Here is a 15293-nt window from a genome sequence, read left to right as displayed (position 1 = left end):
CCAAACGCCTCATCCTCAGCTCCACACCCGAGTCCGCACCCCCAGCCAGATTCCTCCTGCCCCGGACTCCAAACCCTTGCCCCAGCCCGGAGACCCCTCCTGCATCCTGAACTCCTCATTTCTTGCCCCACCACAGAGCCTGTACCCCCAGCCGGAGCCCTCACCCCCTCCCACACTCCAACCCCCAATTTCGTGAGCATACATGGCCCGCCATACAATTTCCATACCCAGATGTGGCCCTCGGGCCAAAAAGTTTGCCCACCCCTGCTCTATATAAATCTATGGTATGCCCATATCTTGAATGTTGCGTCCAGATGTGATTGTCCCATCTCAAAAAAGATATATTGGAATTGGAAAAGGTTCAGAAAAGGGCAACAAAAATGATTAGGGGTATGGAATAACTTCCATATGAGGAGAGATTAATAAAACTGGGACATTTCAGTTCGGAAAAGAAACGATTAAGGGGGGATATGATAGAGGGCTATAAAATCATGATGGGTGGGAGAAAGTAAATAAGGAAGAGTTATTTACTCCTTCTTACAACACAAGAACTAGGGGTTACCAAATTAAATTAATAGGCTGCAGGTTTAAAACAAACAGAAGGAAGTATTTCTTCACACAACGCAGCCAACCTGTGGAACTCTTTGCCAGAGGATGTTGTGAAGGCCAAGACTATAACAGGGTTAAAAAAAGAACTAGATAATTTCACGGAGGATAGGTCCATCAATGGCTATTACCTAAGATGGGCAGGGATGGTGTCCCTAGCCTCTGTTTGCTGGAACCCGGGAATGGGCAACAAGGAATGGGTCACTTGATAATTACTTGTTCTGTTCATTCCCTCTGGGGCACCTGGCATTGGCCACTGTCGGAAGACAGGATACTGGGCTCGATGCACCTTTCGTCTGACCCAGTAGGGCTATTCTTATGTGCACATTTTTGTCTCTGTGTGGCGAGGAGCATGTTTCTGAGCCACACATGAAGGTACCTGCTTCTTTTGGAAACGCGTGTGTCCATGCCAATACATTCCGATAGAATTGAATAGTGTGTGTGCATGCACGTGCATGTGTGTTTGCATGTGCGTGCGCACGTGTTGAAGCGTGTGCATAGGCCAGGGCCAGCTCCAGGCACCAGCCTGGCAAGCAGGTGCTTGGGGCGGCCACTCCAGAGAGGGGCGGCATGTCCAGGCAGGGCTGGCTCTAGGCACCAGCAAAACAAGCTGGTGCTTGGGGCGGCACATTTTTAGGGGCGGCATGGCTGGCGCCAGAATGCTGCCCCTAAAAATGTGCCCCAGCCGCCCTAGCTCACCTCCGCTGCTGCTGCCACAGCGCGCGACACAGCTGATTCGCGCGCCGCTACTCGCCCTCCCTCCCAGGCTCTCAAACCTGGGAGGGAGGGGGAGCAGCAACGCGTGAATCAGCTGCACCCGCGCCGCGGCCACTCCGAGTCTCCCCCTCCCTCCCAGGCTCTCAAACCTGGGACGGGGGGGGAGGGGGCGGCGAGATCCCGAGTGGCTGCAGCGCGGTGCCGCTTCTCCCCCTCCCTCCCTCCCTCCTAGGCTTGAGAGCCTGGGGGGAGGAGGCAGGGCTGGGGATTTGGGGAAGGGGCGGAGTTGAGGCGGGGCTGGGGGTGGGGTAATTAAATAAGGGGGTGGGGGCGGCCAAAATTGTTTTTGCTTTGGGCGGCAAAAATCCTAGAGCCAGCCCTGTGTCCAGGTATTCGGCGGCAATTCGGCGGCCGGGCCCGCGCTCCTGCTGGGAGCAAAGGACCTCCCGCCGAATTGCCGCCGCAGATCGCGCTCGCGGCTTTTTTTTTTTTTTTTTTTGGCTGCTTGGGGCGGCCAAAACCCTGGAGCCGGCCCTGGCATAGGCGCAGGTGTGAGTGCTGCTGGACTCTCCCCGGGACACGTATCTCTGTTGCAGACACTCTGGGAATTACGGTTACTCGCTCACACACAGACACGTCCCCTAGGCTCCCGCCTTCCGCTCCCGAGTCAACAACGTCCCCGCAGCGCCGGCCAGCGTCGCTGGCGCGCGTCGGCCGCCGGGGGTCGCTGGAGGCGAGTGCGGCGCTCTAGGCCGCTACACGCTCAGCCGGGCTGGCTCTATGGTGCTCCCTCTGCGAACCCCGCGGCCCCCCCCGCACCGCGGTCACACCATCCGCCCGCCGGCCGCGGCGCTGCGTCAGCCAGACAAGATGGAGACCGCCGAGGAAGGTAACGCGCTCGCTGGCCGCTATCACCCCTTCCCGGGTGCGGGGGCCAGGCGGGGGGAGCGGGTCCCGGGGGTGTTTACACTCTGGAGGGGCCGCCCCCAACCCCGCGCCTGGGGCTGCAGGTGCCTCGCGGCGGCTGGGGGGGGGGGGAGTCTGGGCAGTGTCGATGGGGGAGGGGTTGCTGGTGGGGGCGGCGCGTGCAGGGGGTGTCGGTGGGGGAGGGGTTGCTGGTGGGGGCGGCGCGTGCAGGGGGTGTCGGTGGGGGAGGGGTTGCTGGTGGGGGCGGCGCGTGCAGGGGGTGTCGGTGGGGGAGGGGTTGCTGGTGGGGGGTGTCGCTTATGTAACCGCTGCGGGGGTGGGGGTGAGTCTGGAGCCAGCTCGGGGGGGGAAGGTGGCAGGCAGCGGGGCCCACCTACGCTGAGCCGTGCGGGGGGGGGCGGCCGGCTGGAGACGCGGCTCGCCGTGCGGGGATCCAGTGGCCGCAGGGTTTATTGTGACGCCCAGCCCCCCGCTGCGCCCATGTCCGCCCGGTGCGGCGGGCGCTGCTGGCGTTCAAAGGGCGCTGGGCACTTCGGGGGCGAACTCCGCTTGCAGCGGACTAGACGGGCTGCTTCGGTGCACGGACAGTGCGCCGCTTTCAGTTCCCTCGGCAGTGCAGCTTGCCTAGAGCAAAGTCACTCCGCCTGGAGGAGGGGAAATCTTGTGTGAGAGGTGCCCCTGTCCACCGTCAAACATGTATTCTTCACAGCTCCCTATTCTCTGCCCCCAAAATATCTTCTAGTAGGGAAAGGTACTTGGTGCCACTCTACTTACGTCTTTCGGGAACAGTTAAATATATTCTGTGTAATTCTTAAAAGTGAAAGATGATTTGGAAGGTCTGTTTCTTTTAAATACAAATCTTGGGTAATGTCAACAATATAAGTGATTAGGGCTCTGCTGGGAGGTGGCAGATCCATGTCCAGATCCCTTTTCCTCAGCAGGCAGAGGGGAGACTGGAACTGGTCGTTTCCCATGTTCTCAGTGAGTAAGTACCCCAACCACTGGGCTAACGGATATAATGGAGTGGCCTTCTCTTTGGCTATTTTGTGTGATGTAAGGCAGCCTCTGAGTGAGTGTGCCTAGTGGATCGGGCCCTACAGGCATAAGAGCAGCCATATTGGGTCAGACCAATGTCTCTAGCCCCAGGGTCCTGTTGTCTGTCGGTGGCCAGTACCAGATGCTTCAGAAGGAATGAACAAAAAATGGTAATTTGTCCAGCGATCCCATCCCTCTGTCATCCAGGCCCTGCTTCTGGCAATCAGAGATTTAGGGACACACACAGCTAATAGCCATTGATGGGCATATCCTCCATGAACTTATCTAATTCTTCTTTTGAACCCAGTTATACTTTTGGCCTCCTCAGCATCCCCAGCAAAGAGTTCCACAGGTTGATCGTGTGTTGTGTGAAGAAGTACTTCCTCATACTTGTTTTAGAACTGCTGCCTATTCATTTCATTGGCTGACCCCTTAGTTCTTATGTTTTGTGAAGCAGTAAATAATCCTTCCCTATTCACTTTCTTCACACCATTTACGATGTTATATACCTCTATCATGTCTCCCCTTAGTCATATCTCTTCTAAGCTGAATAGTTCCATTTTTTAAAAATTTTCCTCCTGTGGAAGCTGTTCCATACCCCTAATACTTTTTGTTGCCCTTCTCTGTACCGTTTCCATTTCTAATATATCTTTTTTTGAGATGGGGCGTCCAGAACTGCATGCAGTATTTAAAATGTGGGTGTACTACTTAAGCTGATTTTAGTGATACGTTACCTACCACAGTTAGTATAGTAGTTCTGCAATTTTATATTTGAGTTTCTTCAGAACTTTTGAGTGAATACCATCTGATCCTGATGACTTATTGATGTTTAATTTATCAGTTTGTTCTAAAACCTCCTCTGACTCCTTAATCTGGGACAGTTCCTCAGACTTGTTAAGTTGCCTTAAAAGAATGGTTCAGGTGTGGGAATCTTGCTCACATCTTCTGCAGTGAAAACTAATGCAAAAAATTCATTTATTTTTTTCCGCAAGGGCTTTGACTTCTGTGAGTGCTTCTTTAGCACCCTGATTGCCAGTGTTTTTTTGGTAGGCTCCCTGCCTCTCATGTACTTAAAAAGATTTTTGCTATTTACTTTTTAAACTATTATTCTCTCAAAAAATCAGTTAAATCACTGGTGAGGGTTGAGTTTTGAGGTTGTGAAAAAGTGTAATAAAGATGACCTGTAAATTGTCAAAAAAGAAAAAAAATGCAGTTAAGGTATTTGTTGACAACCCTACAAAAATCAAGACGAGAGGCATTAGTTTTCATTTTTCTTCATGAAGGTTGGACCTACTTACTGCCCACTGGGGCATCGTTCCTTACTCCTAGTTTTATTCAGTGGTGTGTATGAGGTTGACAGCATGAAGGCTGTTGTTTTGAGGAAAAGTAATCATGTATTTTATATTTCAGTTTTTTGAAAAAAAAAAGTATTAGAAAACTGGGAAATAAAAGAAAATAGGTACAGTCTACAACTTCCTGCAATTATTTTATCAAACGGGGGTAGGTGACTCTCAGTGGATCTGCACTTCATGGTCCTGCCCTTCTTTGTTGTTGATTCTATGCATTCAGCACTTAATGCTAAAGTCAAACTTTAGAATCAGTTAAAAGCGCACTTGCAAATGTTAAATAACTGCTTAGGTCTTTTATGCTGTCTTCATACTGGCCATATCTATTTTTGGGCTTGTGATGAGGTGCGCTGCAAATTTATCTTAAGTTTCAGCTGATTGTTTAGAACAGGAATGTTATTTATGAGTACGGGATACTTTCAGAACAAAGAGAAAATGTTAGTGCACTAGTTTTTTTAGTACTGAAATAAACTTAAATAGTTTCTAGATAAAAGAGAATACATTGAATTGAGTCAAGTCAGAGGCCAGATCTACACTAGAAAAATTACCCATTGCTGACACCAGTTGTCAGCAGTAGGTCCAACACTGGTTAAACTGCACAGCTTAATTGCATTTGGAGAACAGGACACACAATGTTCAGCACCATTTGAGAAAACCCTGGCTAAGACTTGCTTGGAATACATTTCATTTTATTCATTGTTTTCTGAAATGGTGTTGATCATGAAAAGCCATGCTCTAAACTTGCAGTGTGCTGCTGCTACCTCTTGTCAGCAACGGGTAATTTTTCTAATGTGGACCAGGCCAGACTGGCTAGTTCTTTAGTACACTGAGAATCATTAAGGCTGTTCCAGTAAGCCTCTGGAATGCAGTATGTAGGTTATGTCTAGTACGTCTTGGAATGTTAGTATGTTACTCTGGAACTTCATTTGCCCTCAAACTCTACAGTTGCTCTGAAGGACTATCCAAAACACTTAGAGATTTTGCCCTCTCCCTCAAAGCTAGGACTTTGGGGCTCAGACCCTGGCATCCATCTTTCATTTCCAAGGAGTTTCCCTTTTAAGAAGACTTCAGCCTCCTCCAGAAATAACTCACCAACAACTGCAGAGTCTGCTAGCATCATAGGGGTATGGAGACTAGCTAGGCTTCCTCTCACTGCCCCGCAAAGCCAGGAAGACTTCAGGTGAACATGGCCCAAGCAGCCTCCCCTTTTCCCAGGAGCACCATGGTAGTGCCTTTACAGCCTCAGTAGTCCTTATTATGTCTTCATTTCTGGACTCTGAGCATCATGGGGTTGGGAGACTAACTGGGGGTGGGGAGGGTGTGGAAAAGGGGGATGATTTAGGGGTCAAATAATGAGCAGACCTGAATGATAGTTTCGCAACCCCAGACCATAGTGGTATCAGAACATATGCTCCATAACTGAGCAAAGGATTTGCTGCTCAGTAGCACCTGACATGTTTATGGATTCACCTCTGTTAACTGGGTAGCAGCAGTGTGTGTCAGAAACCTCAGAAATATTGGTTGCCTTCCTGCTGCACCCAATGGCGATGTGGGGCTTATATACAGAATAGGGCAGGGATCGGCAACCTTTGGCATGCAGCCCGCCAGGGTAAGCATCCTGGCGAGCCGGGACAGTTTGTTTACCTGCCGAGTCCGCAGGTTCGGCCGATCGCGGCTCCCACTGGCCGCAGTTCGCTGTCCTAGGCCAATGGAGGCTGCGGGAAGCGGCGTGGGGCGAGGGATGTGGTGGCCACTGCTTCCCACCGCCCCCATTCGCCTGGATCGGCCAAATCTGAGGACGCGGCAAGTAAACAAACCAGCTCGGCCCGCCACGGTGCTTACCCTAGCGGGCTGCATGCCAAAGGTTGCTGATCCCTGGAATAGAGTCTTGTTGTCTGAGGGAATCATGGGGATAGTTGTTTTAGGGAGCTATTAGTGCTAGTAATGGAGTATAGCCTCCTGAGGAGGATAAACAAAATAATAGACAACAAGCCCATTTCTTGGGGTGGGGGGTGGGGAGGGGGTGTGTGTAAATGTTAAAGGAGCTGAGGGAATACACTTGACAGAGAATTTTTGAAAAATTGAAATAGTTCAGATTACCAAACTGAGCATGTTGTTAGCCTGTGAGAATGTATGATAGTACTGTTACCCTTGTCTTAACTATTGTTACAGATGTTGTTTTATCTTAATTTAGGTCCCAATCCTAAAAACATTCATAGAAATAGTTACATTTAGGGGATTCCTCACATATATAATGTTAATCATGTATAAATATTTACAGGCTTGGGGCCTTCGATTGTAAGCTCCATGTACACTTATATGTTGTAGCGCAGGAGTGGGCAAACTTTTTGTCCCAAGGGCCACATTGGGGAATAGAAATTGTATGGTGGGCCGTGAATGCTCACAAAATTGGGTTGAGGTGCAGGAGTGGGTGCGAACTCTGGGGTGGGGCTGGGGATGAGTTTGGGGTGCAGGAGGGTGCTCTGGGCTGGGACCGAGGGGTTTGGAGGGCTGGAGGGGGATCAGAGCTGGGGGTGGGGAGAGGCTCAGGGGGTGCAGGCTCCGAGCGGTGCTTACTTCAAGCGGCTCCCGAAGCAGCGGCATGTCCCTTCTCCAGATCCTATGCGGAGGCACGGCCAGGCAGCTCTGCACGCTGCCCCATCCGCAGGTACCGCCCCTGCAGTTCCCATTGGAGCACGTAGGAGCCGGAGCGGGCCCATGCTGCGGCTTCTGGGAGCCGTGTGGTGCGGCCCCTAACCCAGCGCCCCGGCCGGAGCGGGGCCGAGCTGCGCGGTGTGGCTTGCGGGCTGGCTTAAAATGGCTCCGGTCTGTGAGCCGTAGTTTGCCCACCCCTGTTGTAGCGTGATGAGATGCAATTGTGTTTGAGGTTTAAGGGGACTACTATAGTATATACAAAAGCATTAATTTTAAATTTAATATTTAAACTTTTATAGCACATACAAGTGGCATTTTCTCACTCAACCATGGGGAATGGATGAGTGACTTTTTCAAGTCCTGGTTCACACTTAGTTATCAGTTTGCCCCCATGTTAACAGGATATTGGTATATGTTGAAATGTAGTAGCTAATAACTCTTTAAAAGCTGGATTAAAACTGTAGTTAGCATTCTCTGATTAAATCTTCTCTAAGCACATGTTGTTAAGGTCATGCTAATGTACTATATAAGGAGTGGGCAAACTACGGCCTAGGGGCCGCATCCGGCCCTCCGGACGTTTTAATCTGGCTCTGAAGCTTCCGCTGGGGAGCGGGGTCTAGGGGCTTGCCCCGCTCTGGCACTTCAGCCGGGGAGCTGGGTAGGGGGCTTTCCCCATTCCACATGGCATGTGGGGCATGTCCCCCATCTGGCTTCTATGTGTAGGGGCAGCCAGGGTGCTCCACACCCTACCCCTGCCCCAAGCGCCACTCCTGCAGCTCCCATTGGCCAGGAACTGCGTCCAATGGGAGCTGCAGGGGCAGCGCCTGTGGACAGGGCTGCAGGCAGAGCCACCTGGCCACGCCTCCACATAGGAGCCAGAGGGGGAACATGCTGCTGCTTCTGGCAGCTGCCTGTGGTAAACGCCGACCAGAGCCTGCACCCATGACCCCCTCCTGCGCCCCAACCCTCTGCCCCAGCCCTGATCCCTCTCCTGCCCTCCAGACCCTTTCCTGAACCCCAAACCTCTCATCTGCCGCTCCATCCCAGAGCCCACACCCCCAGCCAGAGCCCTCCCACCCCCTCCGGATCCCAACTCCCTGCCCCAGCCCGGACACCCCTCCTGCACCCTGAACTCATTTCTTGCCCCACCACAGAGCCCGCACCCCTAGCCGGAGACCTCACCCCCTCCCGCACCCCAATCCCGATTTCATGAGTATTCGTGGCCCGTCATACAATTTTCATACCCAGCTGTGGGCCTCGGGCCAAAAAGTTTGCCCACCCCGGACTATATTATGTCACCATAAAACTGTCAAAACTCCATCACCACAGGACTGTATCCATATGTGTATCTTTTATAAAGGAACTTTGAAAGGCTAAAACTTCCATGTATAACAAAATCCAGTTTGTGCTGGTGGAGGATACTCCTATTGCTTTGCAATTAAATTTTAGTCTATAGTTAAATATCTTAATCTCCAATTCTAGGCATCGTGATGCCGAAGAGAGATTTCTCTAATGGGGGAAATAGAAGACTGAAGTGTTGTATGCAGAGAAAAATAGTTAGGCAATCTGGCTTTAACAACTTTTCTCAAGATAAAGAATTATATACAGACAGCATAGGTTTCCCTGCACATTGCGTGTCAACAGAGGGGAAGATGAGAACTGTATACACAAGTAGAAAACTACACTTGTTAGGCAGCCAGAACTCATTTTGAATGTTGCAATGTACAGGCAATAATGGCAATAATGTGTGTAATTAATTCCAGGAGGCTGCCCTCAGGAGACAGAGTAGATTGAAGCTGACTGTTGCCTTTACAGTCTGTTATGTTAGGCCTAATATATGTGTATATATTTGGATTTCTACAGTAATAAAAAACACCTATCCAAAAGTTCTCAGCACCCCCTGACACCAGTTACACAAACTTATTTTGACAGCCAGGAGTAAAATTCCTTAAAAAAGCACAGAATTCCACTCTCCACCCACCCTCATAGATATAACACCATCCTTTACAGCAACTTCCACAAATTCATGTGCCTTGCAGCATGTCCTTCAGAGAATGTATTACCTCCAGCCTCCTTTCTTTGAAATCAAAGGCGATCCAGATCAGGCATCTTGACCATTCAAAGCTGGTGAAGTATGCTGTGGTAGTGAGATGTGGTCTCTCTAGGGGGAATATCTAAAGTCATGTAGGGCTTTATAGGTCAAAACTAGAACCTTAAATTCCATCCAGAAGAAAATAGGCCACCGGTACGGATCATATGATACTCCAGGGAAGTAATACTAAAGGGTATGTCTTCGCTAGCAATGTTAAAGCGCTGCCGTGACAGTGCTTTAACGTGGCTGTGTAGTCATGGCACCAGTGCTGGGAGAGAACTCTCTCAGTGCTGTAAAAAAAAATCACCTCCACGAGGGGAGTAGCTCCCAGCGCTGATGCACTGTCTACACTGCCACTTTACAGTGCTGAAACTTGCAGCGCTCAGGGGTGTGTTTTTTCAAAATGTGGCAGCTTAAGTTTCTGAATTGATTTAAGTTGTATCCCCATGTAGTGTGCATTGCAGTAATCCAGTCTTCAGGCGACAAAGATACAGATTATTATTTTGTTTAAGGATCGCAGTAGCACTTACAAGCCTCAAACAAGTTAGACATAGTGTGTGAGGGTACAGAGAGGTGAAGTGACTTGGTCATGGTCACACAGTGTCAGAGCTGAGAATAAAACCCAGGTCTCCTGACTTTAAGCCAAGTGCCCAATTCTTCAGATAGTGGTGTCTCCCTTCTGGGTTATTTTAGCAGGGTTGCATCTGAAAAAAGTCACATTGCCCAATTCAGATGCATTTGGTTAAAAGTACTTCTGGACTCTGCTTCTGTGTTTTCACTCAGCCACAAATGAGGTTAAAACACAACAGCCAGGTTGCATGCCCATGGAATAAATGGCAGACAAATGTCCTTAATCAGCAGTGACATCCACTTCAATGTATCATTTGGCTACTTCCCCTAATCTACCAACATTATTTCAATTTTATGTGAATTGAGCTTGAGTCACCTAGTTTTCATCCATGTCCCAATCTGACCCCAGTATTGGCATAGGCATTCAACAGCACTGATTGGATTGGGTGATTAAAAAAACTGGGTGTCATCAGCATATTAAAGTACTAAGAACTAAGCTTCTTAGGCCTTGGCTACACTTGCAAGTTAGGGCGCATTAAATCAGCCCCAGGTGCCCTAACTCCTGAGGTGTCTACACTGAAAAGCACTTAGAGCGCCTGGACTCTGCAGCTGGAGCGCTCCTGGTAATCCATGTCCACAAGAGGCATAGAGCTTGCTGCACCCTGGCTGAAATGCCTGGGTGTCAGTGCGGATGATGTGTTACATTACTGTGCTGTGATTGGCCTCTGGAAACATCCCATAATCCCTTGAAGTCAAGTGACCCACTCTTGTCATTTTTTTTTTAACTCGGCTGCAGGCATGTGGCTATCCTCTTTCAAAACTCCATTTCTGACAGCTGACATGCTTATCTGCTCCGGGACAAAGCAAACCATTACTGTGGAATGCTACTGCCACCGAGGCAGGTGTGGGGGCTGATGTCGGGGTTTTCCCCTGCTGCTGTCTGAACTTACAATACAGCATGCTGACACACTCTCTGCCCCCCCAAAAACACTGTCTCTCCCCCCACATACACACAACACACTCCCTGTCACACTCCACCCCCGCCCCCCCCGCCATTTGAAAAGCACGCTGCAGCCACTTGCACAGTGGGAGAGCTACCACAATGCACTGCTCTCTGTGGCATTGCAAGAGTTGCTAATGTGGCTATGCCACTGCACTTGCAGCTGACAGTGTAAACATATGGCAGCACTTTCCCTGCTGCAATCTCCAAGGGCTGTGGTGCTCTACATCTGCAAGTGTGGCCATGCCCTTAGGCTATGGCTACACAGCAATGTAAGTCTTGGGTTAGTGCAGCATTTCTCAAAGTGGGAGTCCCAACCCAAAAAGGGGTTGCAAGGCTATTGTACAGGGGTCATGAGATAACAAAAAATATTGCTGGAGGGAATGGGAAGGGGGTACAGCAGCTGCCGCTCTCTGGCTACTCAGCTCTGAAGGCAGCACCGCTACCAGCAGCAGTGCAGATGTAAGGGTGGCAGTATCATGACTATGCTCCTAGGAGTGTGTACAGTAATTTGCTATCACTTTTTTTTTTTTTTTGGCAGGAGGGATTGTTATGGCCTGAAATATTGTTAAAGAGGGTTCCAGCAAAAAAAAATTTGAGAACCCCTGGACTAGAGGGACTCAAGTCAGCTGACCCATGTCAAGGAACCCTGGGCTTAAGCGTCTACATTGCATTTTAACTCTACGTTAAGAATTTTTTGACTGTGCTCAAACCTAGGGCTCTGGCATCCACACTGCAGTGCACAGATCTGAGTCAAAGTAACCATATCCCAGAATATCTAGTTGCCCCCTCCCCCCAGTGTTGACACTCTAGCCCAGGGGTTCTCAAATGGGGGGTCGTGACCCCTTGGGGTCACAAGGTTATGTAGGGGGGTTGTGAACTGTCAGCCTCCAGCCCAAGGTTATGTGGGGGGGAGGAATAGCTCAGTGGTTTGAGCATTGGCCTGCTAAACCCAGAGTTGTAAGTTCAATCCTTGAGGGGGCCATTTAGCGATCTGGGGCAAAAATCTGTCTGGGGATTGTTCCTGCTTTGAGCAGGGGGTTGGACTAGATGACCTCCTGAGGTCCCTTCCATCCCTGACATTCTATGATTCTATGAAACCCTGCTTCACCTCCAGCATTTATAATGGTGTTAAATATAAAAAAATGTGGGTTTAATTTATAAGGGAAGTCGCACTCAGAGGCTTGCTGTGTGAAAGGGGTCACCAAAACAAAAGTTTGAGAACCACTGCTCTAGCCTGAGGAATGTGGTACACTGTGGGAAAACTATACTGACTACATTCATGGACAGGCTTGGATACTATTCCCACCAAATGACATTGACATAAATGGTATTATGTGCTTGGGGGTGGGAGGGGAAACTGGCTCATTTTGTGGGGGGAGGGGCAACAGTGCTTGTGAGAGGGAGTGGTCTTGATGGAAAATAAATGTATGGTGGGGGGACGGGGGGAGTGAAGTGAATGGGTTTGTGAAATGGCTTGACCGTATCGGTTTCCACTGAAAACCCTGGAGACTCTCTAGTCGTGTGCTTGTGCAAGTTGCAGATCACTTGCTCTTCAGGAGGAAAACCCTTAGTGGGATATACACTGCATCAGAGTCACTGCCCCATTTAAAGTTTTCTAACCCTGGCTCAGCTGAACACTGGGGCAGAACCAGCCTCCAGTGTTCAACTGATGGTGCTTCTTACTCCCACTTTTCTAACAAGTCTCCAGAAGCAGCCAACATGGGTGACCCACTAGTCTGCTTAATAATCAAGGTTTTCATTTTTTGGCACTCCCGCATCAAGGGCCGCAGAAGTAGCTACTTCCTTCCATGCTTCATTCTGACCAGAGTGTGTGTCCCTGCCCAAGTGACCCAGCTTGGGGGATCATTGCTCTCCTCCCAAAGATCCCATCCATTAAAACACCCCCCCACACCCCTACCCACCCACCAGCCTTGCTGCGGAGTGGTGAAGTGCATACCCAGGGCTTGGGTGCAGTGTGCTCCAGCACCTCCAGTCAAGCCATTATCCCTGCCCCCACTGAAGGCTGCAGGGAAGTTTTGGGGCTGGCTCCCTCTCACCGACCTGACAGTGCATGCATCCAGGTGCCCCTGCACATGCAGTCCCAGTGAGGGCAAGGGGAGCCCGGAAGCAAGAGCCGGGGAGCCCGGAAGCAAGAGCCAGAGAGCGAAGCGGGGACCAAGCACTGCCCTGTGGATAGGATTGCCAATTTTGGTTTGATGTATTCCTGGACATATTCATCATATGACACAATCTTTAAAGAGTCATCTTTAATTCCTGGAGATTCCAGGACAGTAGTGGAGGGTTGGCAACTCTATGCTGTGGAGCTCCCAGCTCAGCCTGGCCTGGGGAGGGATGACCCCCCAATATCCCGAGAGCCAGGAGTCACCTCCGGCCTGGCAACTTTACCACCTGCTCCAGGCAAGTGCTGCACAACAGCAAGGAGGAGCAGAAGCTGGAGCCATCATTGCAGGAGGAGCAGGAATGGGGACCATGCTTGGGCAGGCAGTAATGATGCTTTCTGCTAGCTGTGCTATTACTCTGCCACCAGTAAGGGTGTGATCTATCTGGAGGACACCTGGAACCCAAATCAAGCCAAGGCCGCATGTACATAGGAAAGCGGGAGGACTCTGACCCTTGGCCCTAGCTTGACTCGGATTCAGACCCTCCAGGGTCCTGGGACCCTGGGTCTGAGCCCTAGGTTAGTACAATTGCAGTGTGGACACAAGGGGGGTTTGCCTTGAGCCTAGGCTCAGACTTGGGCTTATACTGCACCCTTGAGCCTCTCCCAACCCCCTGCCCCAGCTCTGATCCCCCTCCCACCCTCCAAACCCCTCGATCCCAGCCCGGAGCACCCTCCTGCACCCCAAACCCCTCATCCCCAGCCCTACCCCAGAGCCCACACTCCCACAGCCCTCCTTCCAGCCCCCTCCTGCAACCTTGAACTCTTCATTTCTGGCCCCACCTTGGAGCCCGCACCCCCAACCAGAGCCCGTACCCCAACCCCAATTTTGTGAGTATTCATGGCCCGCCATACAATTTCTATTCCCAGATGTGGCTCTCGGGCCAAAAAGTTTGCCCACCCCTACTCTAGAACATCTCAGCAGTGCCCACAGGGAGGAGGAGCAATTGTTCTACACCATCTTTTGAGAACACTGAATAAGAAAGATATACTTACGTACCTAAGAGCAACACGATCCATTCCTGCTGTCCACAGATGAGTCAACCACACTTCATGTGTATAGTGATAATCCTCCTGGCTAATAGTGATAGGTTAATAAAAAGGTCTTATCACTATGTCTTATGAGGTAATAAAACTAACTGAGGCAAATTCAGTGCTGACCATATCAATCTGTAATATTACTGATGCTGCATTCAGAATGTTTCTGGGCTTACTGAATTTTAGCTTTGTAGTCCATGTAAATGATCCAGAGACCTGAATCAAATGTACCAATTTATTCTTCCTCCTCTTATCTCCTGAATTACTTATGTTTTTATGGCCAGTCTCTGAAAACTGAACTTGGGATGGACTATCTTAGCCTCATACACAGAGGCTGGTGTTCAGTACATACTTTGCAGTCTGTGGATGAAAATAGCTATGTATTGTTTCTGATTTTTAGAGAAAGTAAAACATTAACAGTTTGAGTTCCAGCTGAGCACAAAAAGATATGAACATAAGATGTGGCACTTTCTTGACTCTTTGATACAAATGTTTAACACAAGGCATGGAGCTGATGTTTTCATACAGATGATTTTTGGCTAGGATAATAACTCTTAAATATTTTATTTACTTAAGTGTTCCATCTGTATTGGTTGTGTTTAGCTAATTGTCAAGAGCATCTAGAGTTGGGATAGGCTTTGTGTCTGCTCTTATAAACAGAAATAACATGTTTTTCACTTCAGAAAATCTCCCACAGCTATGTTAATTCAGGAGAAAGCAGGTGATAGGGTTATGGAACAAGAGGCAGAATTTATTCTGCTCTTCTGTAGCTCCTGAAACCAATATTGCTTCTAATTAGGTAGAACTTGCGTCCACTTGATCAAGTATACCTTTCAGCTTTTGTTACTTTAAAGCAGTGAGGGTTTTTTTTATATTTGTTTTTTTAGTTCCTCTAAAGTGCTGAGAACAATAATTTACTAGGGTCAGGGCTAATATCCCAAATGACACATCCTTGGTTAGACCTCAGACCTTCCTGTCTTCTGTTTACTTAGCATAAAACTTGTACAACTATTCTCAGCTTCCAATGCCAAGTTGAGAGGCAGCTGTCTGGGAGCATCAGCTTATGTCCTCAGATGACCCCTATGTGTTGCTGTTTTAGCAGTACAAATATCTTCACATCCAGTG

The 15293-nt window shown here is 49.5% G+C and overlaps 1 protein-coding gene across 3 annotated transcripts in view; it reads left to right on the top strand.

Annotated features, from left to right (window-relative positions):
• Positions 1 to 2088: 2088 nt before the first annotated feature.
• MARCHF6 (membrane associated ring-CH-type finger 6) overlaps positions 2089 to 15293 on the top strand; it is a 117108-nt gene continuing 103903 nt past the window's right edge. For all 3 annotated transcript variants that reach the window (XM_054018070.1, XM_054018071.1, XM_054018069.1), the window contains exon 1: positions 2089 to 2212. In XM_054018070.1, coding sequence (XP_053874045.1) covers positions 2104 to 2212 — 109 coding nt within the window. In that variant the 5' untranslated portion in view covers positions 2089 to 2103. The remainder of the gene's footprint in view (positions 2213 to 15293) is intronic.

This window comes from Malaclemys terrapin, chromosome 2, assembly GCF_027887155.1.
Source record: "Malaclemys terrapin pileata isolate rMalTer1 chromosome 2, rMalTer1.hap1, whole genome shotgun sequence".
Lineage (NCBI taxonomy): Eukaryota > Metazoa > Chordata > Testudines > Emydidae > Malaclemys > Malaclemys terrapin.
Note: the sequence above shows the minus strand (reverse complement) of the source record. Positions and strands in the feature narration are given on the sequence as shown.